This window comes from Typopeltis vanoorti, chromosome 22 (assembly GCF_054136105.1).
Source record: "Typopeltis vanoorti isolate ZY-2024b chromosome 22, IOZ_Tvanoo_1.0, whole genome shotgun sequence".
NCBI lineage: Eukaryota > Metazoa > Arthropoda > Arachnida > Uropygi > Thelyphonidae > Typopeltis > Typopeltis vanoorti.
The window spans coordinates 40,377,919-40,403,394 of NC_143570.1; the positions used below are offsets into that span (position 1 = coordinate 40,377,919).

A 25,476-nucleotide genomic window follows, 5' to 3' on the forward strand; every position below is an offset into this window, starting at 1 on the left:
CAGGAAAGTAAAATGCAATGCAATGTAGCCTGACAATTTCATGTACCCAAAGAGCATATTCATTAGACAACAGAAGTAAAAAATGTACATATTAGTCCTTCTATTTTCTGTATTTCTATTTATTTAGTTCATATTTTGTGCAACATTTATCATGAACAACAGTTGATTTAATTAAAATGGAAATAAACAATGTAAGTGATAATTATATACAAAATCTTTTTTGTTTAAAATAATTGACAGTATCTACATATTATACAATATTAAAATATAGATATTTTGTATGAATTAATAAACATATACTCTGTGTAAGATTACTGTATGTACAGAATTAATTAGTATCACTGGTTTAACACATTTTTGTATACTTATTTCTCTGACCGCATTAAATATATCCTTTTCTGAAAGAAAAAAAAAGATATATTTAATACAGTTGTGGCCTACTTATTTTGTAGTAATAATAATAATTATACTTTTTTTTTGTAATGATTTCATGAACAAAAATTATGGTACCATCAGTTTTATGGTACCGATTTTTAATTAATTCCCCCCCATTAATAATACAGTACCACCAGTATAATAGTATTCTGCACCCAAGTACATCACTGTACAATGCTGATCTGTTATCTTTGAAGTAATTTGTTAAATTACTGTGGTTTAGCTGGAAATAAAAATATTCAATTATAATAACTTTTAGGCATTTCTCTAACAAGCTTTTTGTGTTGTAAACCAGACAGACTGTTAATCTGTTCCCTAAACTGAAAGAATTGCTCTGTGAAAAACACCTAACTCCCATTGATAAGTTATCTGCAGAAGAAGTACCCAACCTGACTTATCAAACACACAAAACAAAATGGGATTGCTGATAGAAACGCAAGACTTGGGAAAGTGATAAGGCAGGTAAAGATTATATTGATGATATCAATATATAGAGATTATATATATGGATTTAGATATGGATATGGAGTATATATGGATTAATATATGGAGATGAGAGAGATCTAGGAGTGATGTGGTGGACAAGAACCTGAAATTCATGGGCACGTTGCACAAGTTGTGAAGATGTCACATTGGATAATGGCAATGATGCAGAGGGCCCTGACATGCAGAAATAGAGAGGTTATGATGCCATTGTTATAAGGCCTTGATCAGGGCTTCATATGGATAATTGTGCACAGATTTTGTCACTGGGTTTTTGTGGTGATGAGGATATGTTGGAAAGGGTCCTGAGAAGATTCATAAAGGTTATAAATCTTCTGGAGGATGAGGACAGATTGAGAGAATGTAAGTTGAAAATCCTCATGAATAGGAGGAAAAGGGGGGTGTGATTGAGACATATAAGCTAGTCAGGGATTGTTATCAGGTTGACATGAAGGAGATTTTTCATAGAATAGGGGAGAGGGGGGGTAGAACAAGAGGCCATCGCTGGAAACTGTATAAGGAGGGTGTGAGCAGAGGAGTGAAGAGAAGGTTCTTTGCATGGAGAGTGTAGTTGGTGAGTGAAATACATTGCCTGAGTGTGTTGTGAATGTAGACACACTGAATCAGTTTAAGGCACAGTCGGATGTGCAATAGTGTGTACCTCCCACGATGAGGCTCTGATCCATGGAGGTTAGATGATAATAATAATAATAAGATCAGCCTGTAGAATCCCACTGTTGGAGAAAAGACTCTCCCAAATTTCTCTGCTCTTCTCTTGAAACCAACCTTGCTCAGCTTCTATTCCTATGATCTCATTTCTCCACTTGATCTGCTGTCTTTCTTTGGATCTTATGAATTTTTCCAAAATCTTAACAATCACAACAAAAATACAAACTGATATATAGTTTAATACTACCAATTTACTACCACCACCACCATTATGCAGTGGCACTATATCCTCCTTCCTTATCAGGAACTCACTCAATCTCAAGACTTTCAGTCAGGTAGTGAATGACACAGTCGGTTCCTTAGCAGGACTAAATGGGATATGGCCACATCCCATTTAGTCCTGCTTTTTTATATATAGTTTTTTATTTTTTATGTGGCTCTCACTTACGAAAGGTTTTTGTAAACTTATACTACATTTCTACTCTGGGTAGACGCAGGATTTTTTTTTTTTTCCTATTTTTATTAATTTTATATTGTTTTGTATTTTTATTTTTGCATAGTCTGGAAACCCTCTAGAGATAAACATGGAACTTTTTTTGAGCTACTTCAGGCCTCCAATAAGCAGATAGTGGTTTCACACAGCAATGATATTCATCTTCCACCTAAAGACAAATCACAAACATCCATGTCCACAGAAGGATTCAAACCTTCAGCCTGTTAGCTGGAAAGTGGATATGCTAACCACTTGGCACTAGGCAAGCTTTTAGAATGCTTGATAATTCTAATTCTTCACACTTCCTACTCCTCTAGGAATACAACTGACTTTACCATGATGAAACATCTAATAAAGCAATCATTAACCAATTCTGTTATGACATCTACAGCCACCTGACTGCCATTTCAATCCAGCAAGGTCATTTGTTTACACTCCTTTCTTTTCCTACTGGTGATATAGCAAAAGAATCTCCTTGAATGTCTCCTTTAATCCTATTGCTAGTCTCCTCTCGTTTTCTAATTTTTTTCTCTTTACTACAAAAATCACCTTCCTAGCATTACACATGCAAGTCTCCACACTTTCTTATACATCTCTTCCATAACCTCCTTTTTGATCTGCAATTTCTCTGTGATTTCCCTTGACATCCATTTTACTCCAAATCACTTTATCTTTTTCAAATGAGGTATCAGCATGCCACTGCTAACAAATATTTCTTAACTAGCTTCCATGCACTACTGATCTCTCTTCTTTCACATTCTTCCACTCATTGCACTACCCCAAGCTGGTTTCTAAGTCTATTATAATCAGCTGCCTTATTTTCCAACTAAAACTTCTGCATTTTTGAGAGACAGATGGCTTAGGCAGCATGTGGAAGAGGGAACAAGAGGATAAAGATTTGAATTTTGTTGTAGCATCAGAGGATCTGACTATGATGTCATACTTTTCACCAATTGGTAAGGGTAACTATGTGGTGTTGACTTGGAGGTGTTGACAGGCATGAAAAGTGTCAGGGAGAAAGGAATTGATATTGTTATAGGTAGACAAAGGAATACAGAGGATGATGAGCAGGAACGTTGCTGTCAAATTAGTTTGTGAATACAAAATGAGTGTTCATTATAGGGGATTATAACTACATCCCTCTAAATATCCTGTTCCACTTTTCTACTTAACATCATACACTCTCCAAGTCATCAGTGCTATTTCCCTCCTGATTCTCTATCTTCAGAGAATATTACTCCTCATTAACACTTCATCACTCTATTTACCCTCTCATTCCTGCTGAAATATGCTATAATATTCAATTTATACTGCTATCAGGACATCTTTCTTTATTGAATACGTGTGTAGAGGCTTAAGTGCTGTGAGGACATCATGTTGGAGGCTTAATGGATATTTTTACAACACTTAAAAAGAATTAAAATAGACTTTAATGCTTCCTATATTTCGTCCTAGTCACTAGGACATCTACGGGGATTACAAAAAAATTAATGTAACATATGCACAAATAACAAACAATACTAAGCCCAACCACGTGGGTGACACTAAAGTCCTATCTAGGTAGAGCGCCCTCTAAGGGCAGTAGTAGGTGGCCTGGAATGTAAGGTGGGAACTATAGTAGATGCTACCAATGCACCTTGCTATAGACTATCTAAACAGCTGGCCAACTCTCTGATCCCCCTCACCGGAAGGTCCCCTTCCTATATAAAAAACTCGACCCACTTTAAAGCCCTCACAGAAAATTTAACCTTGAAGAAGACGGACATATTGGTAAGCTTTGATATCTCCTCTTTGTTTACCAATATTCCCTTAATTGACACCTTATCTCTCTTAGAAAAGGTTTTTCCCTCTGACATCGTAGATCTCTTTTCCTTTGCCATTAACTCTGGATATTTCTCTTGGAACAACAAAATCTACAAGCAGATAGAAGGAACTGCCATGGGTTCCCCCCTCTCACCCCCCCTTGCCAATTTCTATATGGAAGATTTCGAAAAACGAGCCATAGACTCAGCCCCACTCAAACCTTCTATCTGGCTAAGATATGTAGATGATGTGTTCTCTATTTGGCCTCATGGCCCAGACACGTTAGACTCCTTCCTCAGTCATCTCAATAGTCTACATCCAAGAATCCAGTTCACTATGGAAAAGGAAAAGAACAATTGTTTACCCTTCCTAGACACCTTAGTCTAGGAAGGGTAAACACGCCTGCCTAATGATACACTTACCTTCACCGTATACAGAAAACCCACACACACAGGCAGATACATTCACAAACTCTCCCACCACCACCCCTCTCAACAATATGGCATTATTAAAACTCTTACCAAGAGAGCCCACAATCTTTGTTCCAGTGGAACCGCCCTCACTAATGAACTTAACCACATACACAGCACTTTCCTCTCCAATGGCTACAGCGATCACAGTATCAAAAAAATAATCAACTCCTCCCCCATTCCCCTTCCTTCTCGTCAACAAGATTTTAAAAATGCCATCACCATACCCTACATCCGTGGCACATCTGAAAAAATAGCCAAGATACTAAAACAATACAATCTACACACAGCATACAAGCCCCACCGCAAACTGGCTACCCTTATCCGCTCTACGAAAGATCAGCTCCCTCCTCTCTCTCTGCCTGGAGTTTACAAAGTACCCTGTTCCTGTAAGCTGGCGTACTTTGGACAGACAGGCAGATCAGCATCCATCCGTCTAGAGGAACACAAGTCTTACATCTTCAAACACAACTATGGCCATTCAGGCTTGGCTGACCATGTTTTGGACACCACCCACAGAGTATCATGGAAGAAAACCACCATGCTCCACCACAGCAAATTCAAGAAAGAGAGACTTTTCTTAGAAGCAGCAGCAGCTCTCAAAAACCAACCAAATCTCAATAAATATGGGTGCATTAAGCTTCCGAAGATTTGGGAAACACTCATCACCAGAGTTCCCACCTTACATTCCAGGCCACCTACTACTGCCCTTAGAGGGCGCTCTACCTAGATAGGACTTTAGTGTCACCCACGTGGTTGGGCTTAGTATTGTTTGTTATTTGTGCATATGTTACATTAATTTTTTTGTAATCCCCGTAGATGTCCTAGTGACTAGGACGAAATATAGGAAGCATTAAAGTCTATTTTAATTCTTTTTAAGTGTTGTAAAAATATCCATTAAGCCTCCAACATGATTTCTTTATTGAAGTCTGCTATTTTTGTGGCTGAATAAATTTATTGGATTGGTGGTACACACACACTACATATCTGGTAACAACTAGTTTTATTAAAATAACAATAAAGCCTCACTAGTTTCGTAAGTCATCAGACTTACATCATCAGGAGCAAAAATCTTGTATTAATTTATTAAAAAAGTAGCAAGCATAATTACATAAAAAAAAATTTACAAGCTTCACAACCACATATGACAAAAATACATATAACAGAGTGAAAGCTGTTGATTTAAACAACATGCATATGATATGACAGAACCAGCTGCGGCATAATGCATGTCATATCAGAGCTTCACTGATGTCAGATTTTTAATAAATGCAGACCAAACTTGGTGTAGTATTACACCTTGATATTTTTGTTACACAGTGTAGGTACAGAGCACATCTGAGGCTTCTTTAAATTTTCTTATATAACAGTTATGATCAGTGCATAGGGAATGTCCCATTGACTTTTCTTATGTCCTAATTAGAAAGGTCTCATTGACAGTGTCATTGTAGATAATGACATTAATCTCGCTAACTCAGAACATAAGAGTATACAGAGTATATGAAATTGGAAGTGATAATCATTTCATTTTGAGCAGGATAAAATTGAATCTCATGTTGAAAAGAAAAGAGTGTAAGAAAGTTTTAAAATGAATCAAAGTTGAACAGCTTTCAGAGGTGAACTGTAGCCTCAAATATACAAACATTATTCAGGAAAAAATGAAAGCATTTGAAAAGAACCAAATCCTGGAGATTCATTGCCAAACCCTGAAGAAAATATTGATTGATTCAGCCAGGGAGGTATGTGGTGAGGTTAGGTTATCTGTTAGGATAGAAAAATCAGAACTCCATGTTGGATTCAGAAAGTTAAAGGGGAAGTCAAGGAAAAAAAGGAAGCTTATTAAAAGTTCTTGACAAGTCAGCTTGCACTCTAATAGAGAGAAAAATGTAAGGAAGTGAAGCACTATGTAGCTAAACAAAAGTCAAGGGTAGATTTGGCAAGAACATTGAAAATAAATATAAGGAAGATGGTAAAATATTCTGGAGGCTATTGAAAAAAACTCAGAAATGGAGGAAAGAGTATTGTAAAGGAATAAAAGGTAATAAAGTAACATGAAAACTAAAGATAATGATATTCTAGATATCTGGATTGATTCATTTGAAAGACTGCTAAACGAAACAAGCAGTGATAGTATAGTGTTATAAATAAAACTCTCAACATGAATGCAATGAGAAGTGCATATCAGCACTTGAGGTACAAAAAGCCATCAGAATCCTGAAATGTTGAAAGGCAGCTTGGGTAGATAATATTAGACCAGAAATGCCCAGAAGTGGATTGATACAGTAAGAAGTGCCTTAGAAGACAGAAATATAAGATCTAATAATATTGAAGTCTTGACAGATAACAGATTTAATTTGAAGGAAAATTGTAAATAGGAAGTTGAGCAATATCTTTTATTCCTTGCCAAATTCCATAATCAGAATCACAGCACTTGGTACAGAATATTAATATATAGTGGTAATTAATATCAATTAGAAAAAATATATTAAATTTCACTGTAAAAGGTCACTTACCTCTTAAGATAAAGTGTGGCTAAATTTATTTCATTCTCTTTTAATAGAAACCAGGAGCTCTGATTCTATTTAAGTAATTTATATCTATATGTTTTAACATTTTTTTAAACTGAACATTAAGAGCTGTAGGCTTATACAGTTCTTAAATATAGCTATAAGTGTATAAAACACTTTGTTAACATTTCACCTTGTAACTTTTTTTTTGAAAAAAATCCAACTTGGTAAAATCATAATTCCAGATACAAGAAAAACATATCGATTTGCAATTCTTCTTTGTTCTGTTATCATGTTTTGTACAGTTAACAGACAATATTTCATTAATAAATTTGGAGTTGCATATATGAAATATTATCTGTTCAGTTTCAAGGACTTTGAATATTTGCTTTTTTGACCTCTTGGTACTGATTTAATGAAGGACGAATGCCGACTTCTAGATTGTCCTGGAGCACTAAAGATAACATCTCTCCATCTTTCATTTTCAGTTGGTATTTCTTCATCAGAATTTTCAATATGATTAAGTGAATGAAACAGTCTTGGCATGCCATATTCATCATTGATTGAATTATACCAAGGAGAAGTTCTGGAAATAGATTTTGTCACTTGTGGTATATTCTGAGCAGAAGATTGGAGTGTGCTTGCAGATAAACTTCTGTAAGTGGAAGCAGGCTGCTTTGAATATGTGATATCAGAATCTTTATATAGTACAGAAGCAGATCGCTTGCCTTCTTTTTCATTTATTTCATGAAAAGTATATTTTGAATCATTGTCTTTTGTGTGTGTGTCTTGTGCATGTTGAATTGATACTTTTGAGGAATATGGCCTAAATGTTTCAAAATCACACACAAAGTTCTCCAAAATAACTGTACTATCACCACAATGTGTTTCATTATTTGTAATGGTTGTCTTCAGTGGCATTTCATAACCATCGTAAACAATGCTACTATCAGGAATAAGTTCCAGGTATGATATTTGTGTAGGTAGTCCATATAAAGAATTTCTTTTATCAACAATCTAAAAAAAAATAATCTTTATATATATATATATATGCATGAAATATTAGATATATTATAAAAATATATACAGGGTGTTCGGGATAAATTTGACATATTTATAATTAATTATATTTTTCCGTAAGTTACATGTATTAACACACACTTCTCTTCATTTAAAAGTTTGGACCCTTCTTCATTCATATACAAGATGTCAGAAAGGATGGATAGCTGGAACCCACCTGAATCATGGAAGAGAATAACTTGTATCATGATGATTCGTGCCCGCCATCAAAATAAGGATATTACGACTGCTGCCCAATGCTCCCTGAATACAGTAAAAACAATCAGGCATGAACTAGAGACTTGCAATGGTGACTACGAGGATGTAGCAAGAAGAAAGATCCCTAGCAGACGATCTGATTGCGTTCGTACAGCAGAATTCCTCGCAAATCTGCAGGAACAGGTGTTGAAGAACCCTGGCATTGGAATTCGGGCTTTGTTCGTGGAGTTGCTAACTGTAGTCAAGCCCTGGATAACAAGGGTAGCCAATGGTAGGCCGTATGTATGGCAGCAGGATTCGGCCCCTTGCCACACCTCTGGAAAAGTCAAAAATGGTCGTCTGAAAATTTCTACGACTTCACCAGTCCAAATGTTTGGCCTCCAAACTCCCCAGACCTTAACCCCATGGATTATTTTGTATGGGGCGCAGTTGAAAAAGACACCAATCGCACTTCCAGTAATACAAAAGCCCAGTTAATGGATAAAATTAAAACAGTTTTTGCGGCCCTTCCCAGGGAGACTGTAGCATCAGCTTGTTCGAGGTTCCGAAGCAGAATTGAAGCTGTGATCGATGCTAATGGTAGTTATTTTGAGTAAATCTTGTTGATAGTATTGTAATTAACTCTGCCTGTAATGTTTTTTTGTCAATTCATTAAATTTAATAGATACAAAGAAGATTTTCTTTTTCCTTACGAAACTGTCAAATTTATCCCGAACACCCTGTATATTTATGACATATTGTATGCTTATACACATTATACATATCTAATAGAAAAACCTTTATCTAATAGATCAAGCCATTTCTCCTGGTGAAACACTAGCCATTAAAGAACTGAAGAAGAACAAAGATATTATCATCCTCCCAGCTGACAAAGGAAATGCAACCGTAATCCTTAATAAAACAGAATACTGCAATAAAATCTTCGATTTATTAGAATCAGATACGTACTCTCAACTAGAGAGAGACCCCACAAGAGAGATACATAATCGGACCACCAATCTTCTTAAAACAACCACAGAACTACCAAGAAATATTCATCTATCTCTACGTTCTCTTCATCCACTCATTCCCTGATTGTATGGCCTTCCAAAGATATATAAAGAAAATATTCCTTGAAGGCCCATAGTTGAAAGTATTCACTCTCCTACACATAACTTATCAAAATATCTTGCTACCTCCTTGAAAGTCTTCACAGGGAAATCTTCTTCTTACATCAAAAATTCAGCTGACTTTGTTTCCAAGATAAAAAATCTCAAACTCAAGAATTCAGATATCATGGGAAGTTTCGACATAGTAGCACTTTTTATTAATGTTCCCACCCAAGATGTTCTCACTCTTCTAAGAAACAACATTTCAAAAAAGATGTTCTCTTTACTTTCACATTGCATTAATTCAGGCTACTTCAAGTTTGAAGACAAGATTTACAAACAAAATAATGGATTGGCCATGGGTAGTCCACTGTCTCCGATACTAGCTGACATTTTTTTTGAAGATTTTCAAGAAAAAAAGCTATTTCTTCTGCTACATTGAAACCTAAAATTTGGCTCCTTTATATAAACAATATTTTCCTAATTTGGGAGCATGGCATAAACAACCTTCACATTTTTCTAAATCATTTGAACTTTTATCCAGATATAAAGTTTACTGCTGAACTTGAATTAAATGGTTCTCTGCCCTTTCTAGACATCAAACTTACCAGGTTGCCTGATTCTTTAAAAAATCTCAATCTTCAGAAAACCCACATGCACAAACAGATACTTGCATGCGTCCTCTCACTACTATCCAGCACAAAAATTAGGCATCATATCCACTCTCGCTCATCATGCCAAGTCCTTATTGTCAGATGAAGAAGAGCTCAAAAATGAACTGAAACATCTTAAAAAGCCCTTCACAAATAATGGTTATTCTTCCAAAAGTATTAATAAATTACTATACCACCATCATCAAAACACTGTTGAGGCTTCTACCTTAGTCTACCCATGGTACGGACATACTTTAGGTTTGCATAAGGTGATAGGAGAGATAGGAAGAGAAGGAGACTAGCACTACAGTCTAGGAAGAATCCCAAGGAGTTCTTTCATCATATGGTCAGTAGGAGAAAAAATGCTTCTGAATGGATGACACTGTTGGATGGAAATAATAATTAGGTGACCAAGGCAGGTGGCATAATAGAAGTATTTAATGATTACTTCATTAGCATGTTCCATCCTGGTAAAGCAGGCTTTATTCCTAGAAGGATAAGGAGTGAATGAAGATGTAATCTATTCTGAATAGTAATCTCTCTCTTTCTCTAGATGTTAGAGAGATAGTGAGATTAGATGGGATTTCACTCCATGCATTACTCTTGTTATATTCACAGATCTACCAAACAGCAGAGAAGCAAACTTTATTAAGTCTATCCCTTATTTTCCCTAATGGAAATAAAAGTCAGCATGAAATCATCATTTCACTGTTCTTATTTCAGTACTCTCAAAAACAATAAAGGTCATTAATGTATATTTTTTTACTATTTTGAGATTTATAGATTCTGCTATTCTCTTTCTACTTCCTCACTAATCTTATCCACTTTTCATAATACAATTTAATGGAAAACTACAGCACAAAGAGAAATAATTAAACAATAAGTTTAATCATTTTAATATTTCGTCTCTGTCACAGAGACATCTTCAGGAATACAATGTCAAAATTGTAATAACAATAAACAGAAGAAATGATATTAGACTATATGAAGACTTCCTTTATGGGTAATGTTGGCTAACCTTAGATGTTGGATGGGAGTCCTAAGAATTAAAGTTTCCCAATATTGGGAAATTTAATACAACCATATTTATTAAGATTAGTTTAGCTGTTTAATCATTTCTCTTCCTGCTGCTGTAGTTATTTCATTAAACTGTATTATGAGTGTAAACCAGCACCTAAGCCTAAATACTCACTTATCCACCTTTGGACATAGGCCAGGAAAGATTTGAAGAAACTCATGTGGTTGTTCCTGAGGAGTCTTGATTCCTCATGGAGAGGAATCAAGACTCCTCAGGCTCAAAAGAGTTTATGGACTATGAGGAATCATCTCATGCTGATAAAGGAAGCATGAGATGGTTCCTCATAATTAAAAAATACATAATAAAGTTCACTGATGTAAAGTTTTCTCAGTATAATTATCATCTACATGAAATGAAAATAACTAGCTTCCAAATCAAGAACACTAGCCACGAAACTGAAATAATGGCAAACAACTGTAAAAAATAGGAAAAGAATTTACAACTTCAATCTATACATAGATTGAAGACCTCATCAATTCATTCAAAATTCAGAAGTTAAAGACTTACTAGTTACATTTCACTAATCATATCATCTCCCTTCTGCATTGCCTCATTAAATGTATGAGGATTCAAAATTCCACAGGCTAATAAAACAAGAAGCTGTATGGAAACTTAAGCCATGCCATAATATGAGGTTTTTGTATCTTCAAGAAACATACTTCTGCTAACATAAAGATATAAAAACTTTAACAGGTAGATACTCACTTCTTTCTTATTGAAGCTTTGGAAGGTTAATCATGGCTGGATTAGGGGGTTCTTATTTTTTATGTTTCCTTGGGTCATTCTGTAATATCCAAAGGGGTGCAGAAGGACAACTTCTTCTTCTTCTATCACTATGCCTTATCCCATGTTAAATGGGGTCGGCGCACCGAATCTTTAACCTTCCTCTTCCAAGTTCTCCGGTCCAGGGCATCCTTCGGACCCCATCCTTTCTCCCTAAGATCCTCTGTCACCATATCCCTCCACCTGAGCTTGGGCCTGCCTCTTTTCTTCCTTCCCTCCAACTCCATATACTCCACTCGTTTACCAACATACTCCTCACCCTTCCTCTCTACATGTCAAAACTACCTCAGCCTACTTTCTTGTATCTTCTTGCCAATTGGTCCCACCTTAACTGTCCCTCTGATGTAGTCATTCCTTATCCTGTCCTTCTTTGTCACACCACTCATTCATCTCAACATCCGCATCTCCACTACCTCCATCTTTCTCTCCTGTGCCTTGGTTATAGGCCACGTCTCTGCACCATGGAGCATCGCCAGCCTCACCACCATCTTATACAGCTTTCCTTTCCTCTTACAACTCACTCTCTTGTCACATAGGACCCTGCTCATCTTCCTCCAATTCATCCAACTGCATATTATTCGGTGCTGTATTTCCTCATCCAAGTCACCATTCCTCTCGACAACCGACCCAAGGTACTTGAATTTCTTCCCTGAAATTAACCTTTCACCCTGGAGTCGTATGGCCATATCCTCATCACTCCCTGTTGACATATATTCAGTCTTCACCCGGTTAATTCTCATGCCTCTCTCTCCTCCAATGCCTTTCTCCACTCTTCCAGGGTATTTTCAAGAGGGATGATTTGCATAGAACAATGTCGTCGGCAAACAGCATGCTCCATGGTGCCTCCTTCTTGACATCCTCCACTAGTACATCCATGACCAGGTCAAAGAGGTAGGGGCTCAGAGCTGACGCTTGGTGTAGCCCTGCGACAATGGAGAACCCTTCTGTCATGCCAACACTAGACCTGACCTGAGTTTCTGTTCCCTCATACATCTCCTTCACCAACCTCATGTACTTCTCCGACACCCCCTTCTTCCTCATACACCTCCATACCTCCTGCCTGGCCACTCTGTTGTATGCCTTTTCCAGGTCTATAAACACCATGTGCAGATCCACTTGCATCTCTCTATATTTCTCCATTGATTGCCTTAGTGCAAATATCGCATCCGTTGTCCCTCTTCCTGGCATAAATCCAAACTGCTCCTCATAAATTTTCGTTTCCTGCCGTATCCTTCCTTCAATTACTCTTTCCCATATCTTCAATGTGTGTGACATCAGCTTGATCCCTCTATAGTTTCCACAGTCTTGAACATCTCCTCTTCCTCCATTCCTCTGGTATCTTTTCCTGTTGGGCTATTTTCCTCATCAGATCCCATAACATATCCATGCCCTCACTGCCCAAACTTTTCCACACTTCCCCAGGTATCTGGTCTGCCCCCACAGCCTTTCCATTCTTCATTTTTCTTAGTACCCAATCCACTTCCTCTCTACTTATGTCTTGCACCGGTCTCTCATTTGCCTCTCCATCCTCACACCTCTCTCTCGGATTCTCCTCATTTAGTAGTTTACGGAAATATTCTTTCCATCTTCCTCTGATTTTGTCCTCCTCTTGTAATACTTTATTGTAATACAATAGACTGAAAATACCATGGATGTGTAATAAGGTTTATGCTACATCCAACAGAACAGTTAGATAAAATTCTTCCACCCTATTTATACAGTGCCCACTACACCAAAACAGCTGGAGATTGGAACTGTATTGAAAACTTAAAATAGGAGGACTGTCCAGAAGTGAAAAAGTAGGATATGCACAGTTAAAAATATGTCTTAACAATGCTCAACTAGCAGACATATCAAGGATTTGCAAATCTAATTACCAGACTTAAACTTACACAAAATAAGGGATTGGTTCCTGTTTTGATTGAATTTATATCTCTTCTTTCCTTATAAACACGGTAATTTAGGTACATCTTGACATCAACATGTCAGATCATAATCCAGTTCTGTGTATGGAACAAGTAGAGATCAACTGATCTTTTCAACCAAATTCCAGAGCCTCTGTAAAAATTGGAATGATTGCCTGGAACTCACCTACATGGTCAAAATTCAAACAAGCAGTAAAAGAGAATATGATTGAAAGGGAGAGGAACAAGCTTTTCTCAAAAGAAAAGAGTTGAATACCCGTATAAAGAGATCTGCATTGGTTTGCTGTGAAGTAGGCTTGCTCACAGCAAACCAGTGCAGGGATACAGACTGCAGCAGCATCATTAGAAACATCAACATAGAGATAGAAATGGAATTACACATGTTCAGCCTCTCTCAGATGATGATTGCTTGATCACTCTCCCCCATTTTTCAGCACATAAATAAATGTAACTATATTAATTAGAAGGCAGAAATGACGCATTTTTATTATTATTATGCAACACCTCCAAGGAGTCCAAAGACTCATCGAGGGAGGGCACTACTCTACAGCTCTCCGTGTCCACCACTTAATTTACCAACTACAGGGAACCTTAACTACCATCATCATCTACACCAACACCATTTACTGCCCACTACTAGTATCTTTTTATTTATTTATTTATTTTATTGTCTGTAAATATTTCATGCATATACTTTTGTTTGATTATGCTTAGGCAAAATAAGAATGAAAACAAGAATTTCTTGTCAAGTATAACATAGTAATAATTGAGTAATCAGATAATTCTCAGATCAGGCTGGCTTAGAAATTTCTGAAGATTAGAAACATGGCAATCATGACTGTTTTGATGTTTCTGGATGTTAAAAAAAAATATTCACACCTATTCACTTTTTGTTTGAGAAAAGTCTTTATATGGAAATTTGGAAATTAAAAAAGTGCTAATTAAAATAAATTCAAAGAATTATTCATTGCTAGGGATTCTACCCTCTCTCTTTGCTAACTTCTAACTTTTGACTTAGGTTTCAAACCCCCCCCCCCCCCACACACACACACACACTTCTCCCAGTAAGATAATGGTAGTGTGTCTCTTGATATACTGCTATTGGTATTTTTGTTTTTGCCAAAACCAATTTTACTTTTTTTAGGTACATTTTGTAACAATGATGCTGAGGCTAGATGGATTTCAATCAAATCCATATTTAGTAGCTTTACTAAAATTTGTCAAACAAACAATCTCAATTTTGATAAACTGGATCAGTTTAAATGAATAAATTTTTTATCCAATTTTAACATCCATAATCTTTTATTTCAGAAAAATTTCTGAAGATTAAAAATAAGCTAAAATGTAGATCAAAATAACAAAACATCAGCTTGTTTACTGGAAGAAATTAGCAATTACCATAAAACTAATTCACCAGTCTTGTTAAGAAAATAAATGCACCAAAGTTGGAAGCTTTGTTTGGTGGGATTGTCATTGAGATTGAATAAGCCAGGATTATACAATCTGAGCATCCTGTACTGAAAACAGTATGGTTCTGTCATGTTACTTAAGGCCTAGCAATGTGGCAGTGATGATGAAAGTAATTACAATCCTTTCTCTTTGTTTAATCATATACAACACTATGGTTTTAGCAGTTATGATCTGGCAGCATAAGTGTATTACTGTATTACATAAGCCCCCCCCCCCCCACACACACTTAGTTAACTCAATTTTTTAATAAAGTATTTATCAATGTTCTGTTACACTTTTTACAATGTGTAGAATTAACACATCAACTTTTTGACACAAAAAAAAGTTAGCGTGTTAAAATTTAAGGTTAATGACATCCTTTAATGTTTAATGTTACAAGATTACAGTATAGTCAGTACGTTTAGCCTAGTGACTATGTGCTGTTGGAAAGAAATGGAATTTATTCAACTTTTTAGAAATAATTATGCAAGGCATGTAATGGCAGGTACCAGAGGTTTGGGAGTATTGTGTTTATTGATTTATTCACTAGATCTGCTAGATTTACTGATGCAGTTACTGGATCTACCATTTCTTAGCAGTTGCATAAATTTTGTTTCGTTCTGTTCATGTCATTTCCTCCTTCCAGTCTATGCTATATACCGTATTTGCCGGAGTATAAGACACACGTTTTTTCTTTGAAAATAGGTCTGAAAAAAAGGGTGCGTTATGCCGATACTGTTTTTTATTACTTTCATTTCTGGGAATTTTCTCTGTTCTGAGTTATGTCGCGTTATGTAGATTCCAAAGGCACAAAAAGTGTTACTGTTAAAATTTCGGGGCATGAAAAAACTCACTACATGGGTGTTTTATTCTGCTGTGTTGATGGGACAAAATTGCTGCCACTATTGATTTTTAAAAGGAAGACGCTACCCAAAGAAAAACTGCTTAAAGGAGTGTTTGTACATGTTCACGCAAAAGGCTGGATGGATAGAGGAGGGATGCTGTGAAAACTGAGACAGTGGTTAAATCATTTAAGAAGTGTGGCATATGAGGACTCAGATTCTGATTTAGAAGAGGTTTCAAGTGTCTCTTCATTTAGCTCTGGAGATGAATTTCTGGGTTTTGATGAAGAAGATTAAAAGGTGAGTACTCTTTCATAGTTAGATCAGGTATTTGTTGAAAGTGGATCTACTTATTACTTTATATTTGAAATACTGTAAATTCATTAAAATATTCAGTGATAAAGTTCTTTTCCTAAAAAATGTGTACAAAAAATGGGGTGCGTCTTATACGCTGGTAAATACAGTAGTTGAAGTTCTTCCATAATAATTACGTGTGCCTTGCACTCGTTGAGCTTATTTGATGATGCATGCCATCCATATTGCCCTTTGCATTCTCCTGGTCTACAGTAGCAACTGACCATAGAGTTTATCCTGCTGGCATCTACTTGCATCAGATAGTCTCAAATGCAGTGCCTTCCACTTCTCCGACTTCCTGCTGAACTTCTGCTACTCTACTTATCTATTATCATTAGTAATATCTCTCCCCTCCATCCAGTTCTTTCTATCCTCCACAGAAACTATATATCTCTCACATTCCATCCCAGTGAATATATCATCTTTTTTAGCCTCATCTCACTAATTGCCAATGACCTTTGGCTAAGAATCACTAACTGATGCCCCAAACATTTCTCCCTTGTTTTCTCACAGGTCCATTCAGATTTATCATCTGATGAACTATATTCAGCATTTTTTGATCATTTTCAAGCTCCATTATCTCAATGGTACTGGCACATGTGCCACCTGTACTAATCCTCCACCGGCCTGGTTGGGAAAGTGGTTAGCATATCCACTCTCCAGCCAAGAGACTGCAGGTTCAAATCCTGCCAGGGGCATGAATGTTTGTGATTTCCTACTAACTGTTTACCACATGGACTGCTGCAACCTCTGTCCTGGTACAGTATGACCTTTATTATTATTATTATTATTATTATTATTATTACCCCAAGACCTCATGGAGTCAAAGACTCATCTGGGAGGTCCTTTTATCACACACATATACACAGCTCATCATACTGTGTCTTAAACACACTCAAACTCCTTGCAGACACCACACTCTCAGGCAAGGCATTCCGATCATTTACAACTCTGCACAAAAAAAACCCTACTTCTCACTCACACCCTCTTTATACAGTTTCTAGGGATGACCTCTGGTTCTCCCACTATTTTTTGTAGAACTTCTCCAGCATTGATTATATAACAACCCTTTACTTTACTAACTTGTAGGTCTCTATCATATCTCCCCTCTTCCTCCTGTCCACCAGACTCTGCAAATTACATCTTCTCAATCTTTCCTCATACTCGACATTCCAGAGGTCAGAAACTACCTTAGTTAGTCGCCTTTGGACCCTTTCCAACATCTCTTCATCCTTCTGAAAATCAGGTGACCAAATCTGGGCACAATAGTCCATGTGTGGTCTAATCAAAGCCTTATACAATGGAACAAGAATCTCCCTACTTCTACAAGTCAGTGTCCTCCACATCATTCCCAGAAGCCTTTGTGTTGTCTTCATAATTTTGGCTATGCATCCCCTAAATTTCAGATCCTTATCCACTATCATCCCCCCCCCCCCAGATCTCTTATTTCCTCCACCTCCAACAATATATCCTCACCAAGAATAAATTCTGCATCCCATCTTTGTTTTCCAAATTTTAAAAATGGGGATGTGAGTTCAATTTCGCAATATTGAACTCACATCCCCATTTCCATGCCCAATCACCCAATCTATTCTTCCTGTAAGGCCACAACATCTTCACTACACTTCATGGTTCATCCCAACTTTGCATCATCTGTAAACAACGGAATATCTCCATACAAATCTTCACCTATATCAGTAATATACAAGTTAAACAGCAATGGACCTAAAACATACCCCTGAGGCATTCCACTAATGACTTTCCCTTTTCTGGATATCGCTCCCCCCATACACAACTTGTCAGATAGCCAGTCTCCAATCCAATGCACTAATCTAATGTCCAACCCCATCTGCTCTAGTTTGACTGTCAACTTATCATGTGGTAATCTATCAAAAGCCTTTGCGAAATGCAAGTATATTACTGTGTATCCTTCTCCTCTGTCCAAGGAAGCAGTCACTTTATTGTAATACATAAGTAGATAACTAAAACATGACCTCCCTTTATTATTATTATTCCTGATACCTCCAAGGAGCCCCGAAGACTCATTGCGGGAGGACACCTACAACTGTCTCAACCACTACACCGAACCTCTACTATGAATCATCTTCATCAACGACATCTACCACCTCCACCACCACCACAACAACTAGTGTTTTTTGTTTGTAAATTGCATGTGTTCTGAAGGGCCGATTTGTCTGTAGCAAATCCATGCTGTCTATCAAAGATAATAACATTGTTGTCAACCCAATTCTGGATCCTAGTTCTCACAAGCTTCTCCAACAACTTACCACAATACCTGACACACAGATAGGCCTATAATTTGATGCCTGAGTTCAATCACCTCCTTTATAAAGTGACACAATCTTGCCCTCCTTCCACTCCTTAGGAACTTGATCGAGTACAAGACTTGTATTAAAAAAATATGTCAAGGCAGGTGTCAACTCTCTGGCACATTCCTTCAGAATATGTGGTGATATATTATCAAGTCCCACAGCCTTATTAACATCTAGTTTGCTCAACTCCCCATACACCTCTTGCTCACTTACAGTCAGTCTCTTCTCCCCATCATCAACTGCTCTCAATCTCTCCATGAAGTCACATTCACAAGATTGAAAGACCTTTATGAACTGCTCATTAAGTATCTCCACATTCTGCAACAGTTGTCTTTATACCATTTTCTCCAATCAATGTAATTCTTCCACAATCATTCTTTTTTTTTCTGGCTACATATCGAAAGAACTCCCTAGGATTCTTTTTGGCTTCATTAGCTAACTGCTATTCATACTTCACTTTAGCTACCCTCGCCAACCAAGTCACCCGCCTTGCTTGGTCATTGTAAACCTCATGGAATTGGTTATTTCCACTTGTCTTGTGCTGCCTCCATAATGCCCTTTTTCTTTGTATCACATGCTTAATCTCTTTATTCATCCATCTCACACCTACCTTATTTAACCTTCTCACCCTTGGAATACATTTAGACACTGCATCTACTAGATAGTTTTTGAAAATCCCCCAAGTTGCATTGATCGCTTTTCCAGAACAATCCATGCTACACCCGCAACCAACCAGGTCAACCCATCCACCAATTGGTGGATGATTTCACACCTCATTTATAATTACATCCTCTGATGAGATGACCAAATCCAAGACCCTCAATCCTCGCGTGCCCTCTGCTGCATATTGTCTGAGGTAGTTATCCCTCAAAAACTCAAGAAACTCATTTTCTTTACTTCTAGTTGCTATCTCATCATTCCAGTCTATATTGCCATAATTAAAATCACCCATAACGATCACCCTTTTCTTATTAACTTTTCTAATTTGATCATACATTTCATTATCACCACCATCCACATTACCTTGTCTATAACAATATCCAACCAAGTATTTGATTCCATTCACCTCTATCTCACACCATACTGGCACTATTTTCCTCAAAACCACTGGCACTATTTCCCTCTTGCATCTCTACTTTGTATGGACATAACTCTTTCTCATACCGTTGATGTCTTTGTACCATAAAAATCAAAACTAACTAACTAACCTTCCCCAACAACTCTAATCTAGATATTTTGCACTTCCAATTTCACATTCAGCATGCTTCTTCCAAACACCTAATTCCAAAGCCATTTAAGTATCAATCAATATAGCAATTAAGATATTAGTGATGCTACCAGATTTGAAAAAAGATAAATAAATAAATAAATAAAAGAGTTAACAATTTTGGCCTGGAATGAATGAGTTAAAAGGTTTAAAGTATGGAATGTGAGAGGATATAAAACGTTTACCGGAAGAAGTGAAAAAGAAGAGCAAGGAAATAAAGTCTAAGTTTCTTTCCAAGGTATGACAGGAGTGAAAGAAGGGTCATGATCGCAAATTAGTCAATGCCTGCATCCCCCCTAAAGCTATTAGAGAGGATGCATTAGCATTATGGAAGCTCATTTGAGGTGTGAGTGAGATTTAAAACATCATAGAATGCTGAATGCAGTTTCTCAGGTCTCAAATCTAAATAACAAACTCAAAAGATTGAAGCTGCCTGCGAGCCCAAGGGGATATGCAATGCATGTATACTAATATCAAAAGTATCAGGAACAAAGCAAGGAGTTTTTGGCATTCGTTACTCGAATCAGCCAAAAAATTACTTGGTTAACAGAGGAAGATGTTGTTACAGGTAGAATGTAATGGACACTGTATTTTAAGAGAGGATAGAATAGAACTGGGGAGAGGATTTTGCTACCTATGGTAGAAGAATGGCAAGAAGGGTGTAGATGAAACTATTTGATATAAGATAAAAATCAACATAACAAAATATACAGTTTAGTTGCTGTTATATGACAATCAATTCATCTATTCCTTCTCCCCTCTCTACAGCTTCAGCAATACTTTCTCTCTCTCTCATCTCTCCATGTAAATGCACTTTGTAAAGTCCTTTTTCTTCCATTTCCTTTAAAAATCCCTGTTTTACACACTGTAAATTCACAATTAATCCTCTACATTAAATAATAAATAAATAATAAATTCATTCATATGATTTTTACTCATTGAGATTTAAAACTTACATTTTCTTCACTTGCTAGCAATTCAGTATCATGAGATGATGACGGATATGAGTCTATAACAACAAAAAAAAAGCATGCATTCAAAAATTATAACTTTTATACAGTCTTGCAGGTGAAAAGAAAGTACTCTCGATAAAATAATCCTAGCATAATTAAACTTAATATATTAAATGAACTATTCTGCCAACTGTAACTGAACAGAAGAATATAACTTCTTGACATCTATAATTTATAGTATAACCAAGTGGGAAAAAACTTTCAAACATCTTTCTCTAATCCAGAGTATTTTAGTAATAAGGTGTGACACTTTTTGACTACATATATATAAAAATATGATTTCTACATTACTTCAACTTTGGTATCTGGGTCTGACTCCCACTGATGAGACCTTTTTTGCACCCCTATACTGTAGGTCTATCATGAGCACCCCCCTTTACTTTTTCACCTCAATAAAGGTTGAAACTGGTCTGGATAGTGGTCTTTCCCATAATATACGCACATATCCTTACGGACATGTATAATAGCATTATACATGTCCGTAAGGATATGTGCATTGCATTATGGGATACTAAGGCAATTGATGTGGAGTCATCAGCTTCTATAAACAAGTAGCCCAGTTGTGAAGTGACTTCATGCACAAACTTTGTTTGCTTACACTTGGATAAAGGATGAAACCAAGAATATAATTTCTTGGCATCTTTAATTTATAAATGTCCAGTATCAGAGACAAAGAAAAGATAAAAAAAAAAGTGTTGGTGGATTGGAAGTTTAAGTTCAGAGGGCATACTGCAAAATGTGGCCAAGATAGCTAATAGAATTACTTTATTATTGAAGAACACACTGACAAGCAGAGATAAGGAATTTCTAGTCTTGATATGCCCAGATGTGGATTACTGTGTTCTGGACTGGTCACCTGAGTTTGATGGGGGATGAGGTAGAGAGGATCCAGAGGTGAGTGACAGAGATGGTCAGAGATCTGTAGAATGCTTCTTATGATGACAGTTTTGAGGGTTTTGTGGGCTGCATAAGTTGGATGATAGGTAGAATAGAGGGGATATTATAGGAACATTTATATTACTAAAAGATTTATAGAGAAGTCATCCCTGAAATTGAGTAAAGATGCAGTTAGCAAAGGTGCGAGGACTAGATTTTTTGTTTTTGAGCATAAGTGAAATAGCTTGCAGCATCTGTTGTGAGTGCTTTGCCAGTTTATACATTCAAGGATAGGTATGACATTTATTGTGTAGATAGTGTGGATCTCATGCAATGAATCTTCAGACTCCATGGAGGTTCCCAGGCAATAATAATAATAATATACTGCACAGCAGAAAATTATATGTGTGCAGAGTAGAAAAATATGCAAAAGCAAATAAAGGAGTTAGAATAAATACATGAGGATATAAGAGAACAAGTACAAAATATAATTCTCTATCAACCAGAATACTATATTTAAAAATAAAGATAGGGAAAAAATATTAAATATTATTAGTGATATGTAGTCTCGAGCAACAGAAACCATAACTACAAGTAGAAGAATTTTAAAAACATTTACAAAATGTAACAGATACAATAAACAAAATATATCATCATTATTATTATAAACATCCAACATCATGGAGTTAGAGACTCATCATGGGAGGTACACACTATCGTACTCAAAGCTCATCCAACTGTGTCTTAAACTGATTCAGTGTGTCTACATTCACAACACACTCAGGCAATGCATTCCACTCACCAGCCCTTCTCCATGAAAAGAATCCTCTGTGAAAAATCTCTTCCATGTCAACCTGATAGCAACTCCTGAATAGCTTATATGTCTCAATCATATACTTTCTCCTCCTCCTATTCACGAGGTTTTGCAATTTACATTCTCTCAATCTGTCCTTATACTCCACATTCCAAAGACCACTGACCACCTTTGTGAATCTTCTCTGGACCCTTTCTAATATATCCTTGTCACCATGAAAACCAAATGACCAAATCTGTGCACAATAATCCATATGAGGTATGATCAAGGCCTTATACAAAGGCATCACAACCTCTTTCTTTCTGTCAGGGTGGTCCTAATCATTGCCATTATCCAATGTGATATCGTCACAACTTGTGCAATGTGGCTCCTGAATTTCATGCCTTGTCCACTACCACTCTCAGATCTCTCATCTCCTCTACCTCCTTTAAAGTTTCCCTATGAAGTGTATACTTTGCATCCCATTGTTGCTTACCAAATTTCAAAAACTTACACTTTGCAACATTGAATTCACAGTTCCACTTACCTGTCCATTCATACAATTTATTCAAGTCTTCCTGTAAAGCCACAACTTGACTCTACATTGCTCTCCCCAATTTTGCATCATCTGCAAACAGCTGCATATCAATAGTTAAACACATCCCAATATCATTAATATGCACATTGAACAACAATGCTCCTAAAACTGACCCCTGTGGCACACCACTAGTGACCTTCCTTTTTTTGGGATACTGCACCCCTATATATAACTTTCTGTTATCTATCTGACAGAAAGTCACTGATCTGACTCAGAAGACTGTGATCCAAACCTATCTGTTTCAATTTATTTAATAGTTTTTGCACAATCCAAGTACACCACTGTATATGTATCTCTCTTGTCCAAGAGATTTATCACCTTGTTATAGTACATAAGTAAGTTAGTAAAACATGATCTCCCTTTAACAGTCCCATGATGATAACCACAGAGAATACTGCTGTTATCAACCCATTTCTCTATCCTAGTTCTCACCAATCTTTCTAGTACCTTCACCACAATTCCAGATATTCAGATTGGCTTATAATTTGTAGTCACAGCCTTATCCACCCTTTTAACCTTCTTTTACCTTCAATTTTACAGGAACAATTTTACCTCCTTTCCACTCTCTTGGAACCTGTGCTGTAGTAAGACACTTATTAAAAAGGCATGCCAATGCTACTGCCAATTTCCTGGAACATTCTCTTAAGATGCATGGTGATATCTCATCAAATCCTGTTGCCTTATTGACATCAAAGTTATTTATTTCCTCATATATCTCCTACTCAATCACAACTCATCAGGGTGAAATTTCCATTTCACCCTGATGAGGATGAAACATCCTTATAAACTGATCATGAATATCTCAACAATGTCTTTTGCAGTAGTTACCATTCTACCATTTTCATCCATTAACATCATCTTACCATAATCATTCTTCCTTCTACTTGTCACATATCTAAAAAATTCTCCATGGTTTCTTTGCCTAATGTGCCAATTTCTGCTCATACTGCACTTTTGTTGTCCTTACTAACTGGAGTCACCCTCCTGGCTTGTTCTTTATACTTTTCATGCAACCTCCAAAGTGCCTTATTCTTCCAGATTTTATGCTTAAGTCCCTCGTTCATCCATTTTATACCTACCTTATTCAGCCTTTTGATCTTTGGAATAGAATACATTCGCACATTGATACTGTGATGTGTTTCTTTCCATACCACTCAACTCCTCATTCCATGACATAGATCTAAGTTTTCTCCTAAGCTTGTCATTATCACCAGCTTTTTACTTCCATATATATCCTTTCCTCACAGAAGTCTGCATATCGCTTCATGATCACTCTCTCCAACTGGAGGAAAGTGCAAAACCCCACTCACAATTACATCCTCTGAGGAAATGATGAGGTCTAAAGCCGTCGATCCTCACATGTTCTCCTTTACATGCTGCCTGAGATAGTTGTGTCTCAAGAAATTCATTTTCCTTGTTCCCAAATGCTCTTCATTCCAATCTATACCACCATAATAAAAATTGCTCATAATAATTACCCTTCCTTTGTTCACTAATGCAAGTTGTTTATACATTTATTCATAACCACCCTCCACATTCCCTGGCTTATAGTAACATCCAACTAAATATGTCTTCCTGTCAACCTCTACTTCACACCACACTTACTCATAACCATTGCCACTATTTCCTTCTTTCATGTCTACCTAATGTTGACATAATTCTCCTACTATCACCAGCAGCACTCCCCCCTCTCCTTTCTTGCCCTTTCTATTCTTGTGAAATGCCATATCCTTCCAATTTTATTCCCATTAGGATATCATCTTCATTCAACTATGTTTTACTTATTCCAATGATTTCGGAACAAATAAATTCAATCAATGAAACCATTTCATCTCCTTTATTTCTGATACATCTGATATTTGTAAATAAACACAGCATTGTTTATTTACAGTTCATGTTTAGTCTATAACCAGTCCTACACGAGCCACTTGTTGGTTGCGATTTCCCCACAACACCTGCCCTTGCCCAAACACCTTTATCACTGTCCATATATCCAGTCAGTTTCAACTTACCCACCCACACCCCAATCTATTCCATTTCTATGTTGATCATCCCCATACATACATTCACTACTACTTCCAACATCCACTCTCCCTATACCATGTCTCCCTGTCCACCTGGGCTCCCCCACCCCCCTTGTTTCCCTGTTCCTCTTGTATTCCCATTCTCTCTTCATCTCTCACGCTACTACTGTTTCCATTGCCAAGCACCTTTGTCTTTTCAATACCACTCTCCTGATCTTTCACTTCATCTCTTACTTCTGATTTCCTGCTTGCATCACACACT

General features: G+C 36.8%; 1 protein-coding gene across 1 annotated transcript in view; it reads right to left on the minus strand.

Moving 5' to 3' along the window:
- Window positions 1–7,214: 7,214 nt before the first annotated feature.
- The window catches only part of LOC150094345 (proto-oncogene tyrosine-protein kinase ROS-like), a 719,271-nt gene continuing 701,009 nt past the window's right edge, over window positions 7,215–25,476 (minus strand). Inside the window, exons 43-44 of the mRNA XM_090412445.1 lie at window positions 20,867–20,919; window positions 7,215–7,877 (exon numbers count right to left, since the gene is read on the minus strand). Of these exons, the coding sequence (XP_090268571.1) occupies window positions 7,215–7,877; window positions 20,867–20,919 (716 nt within the window). The remainder of the gene's footprint in view (window positions 7,878–20,866; window positions 20,920–25,476) is intronic.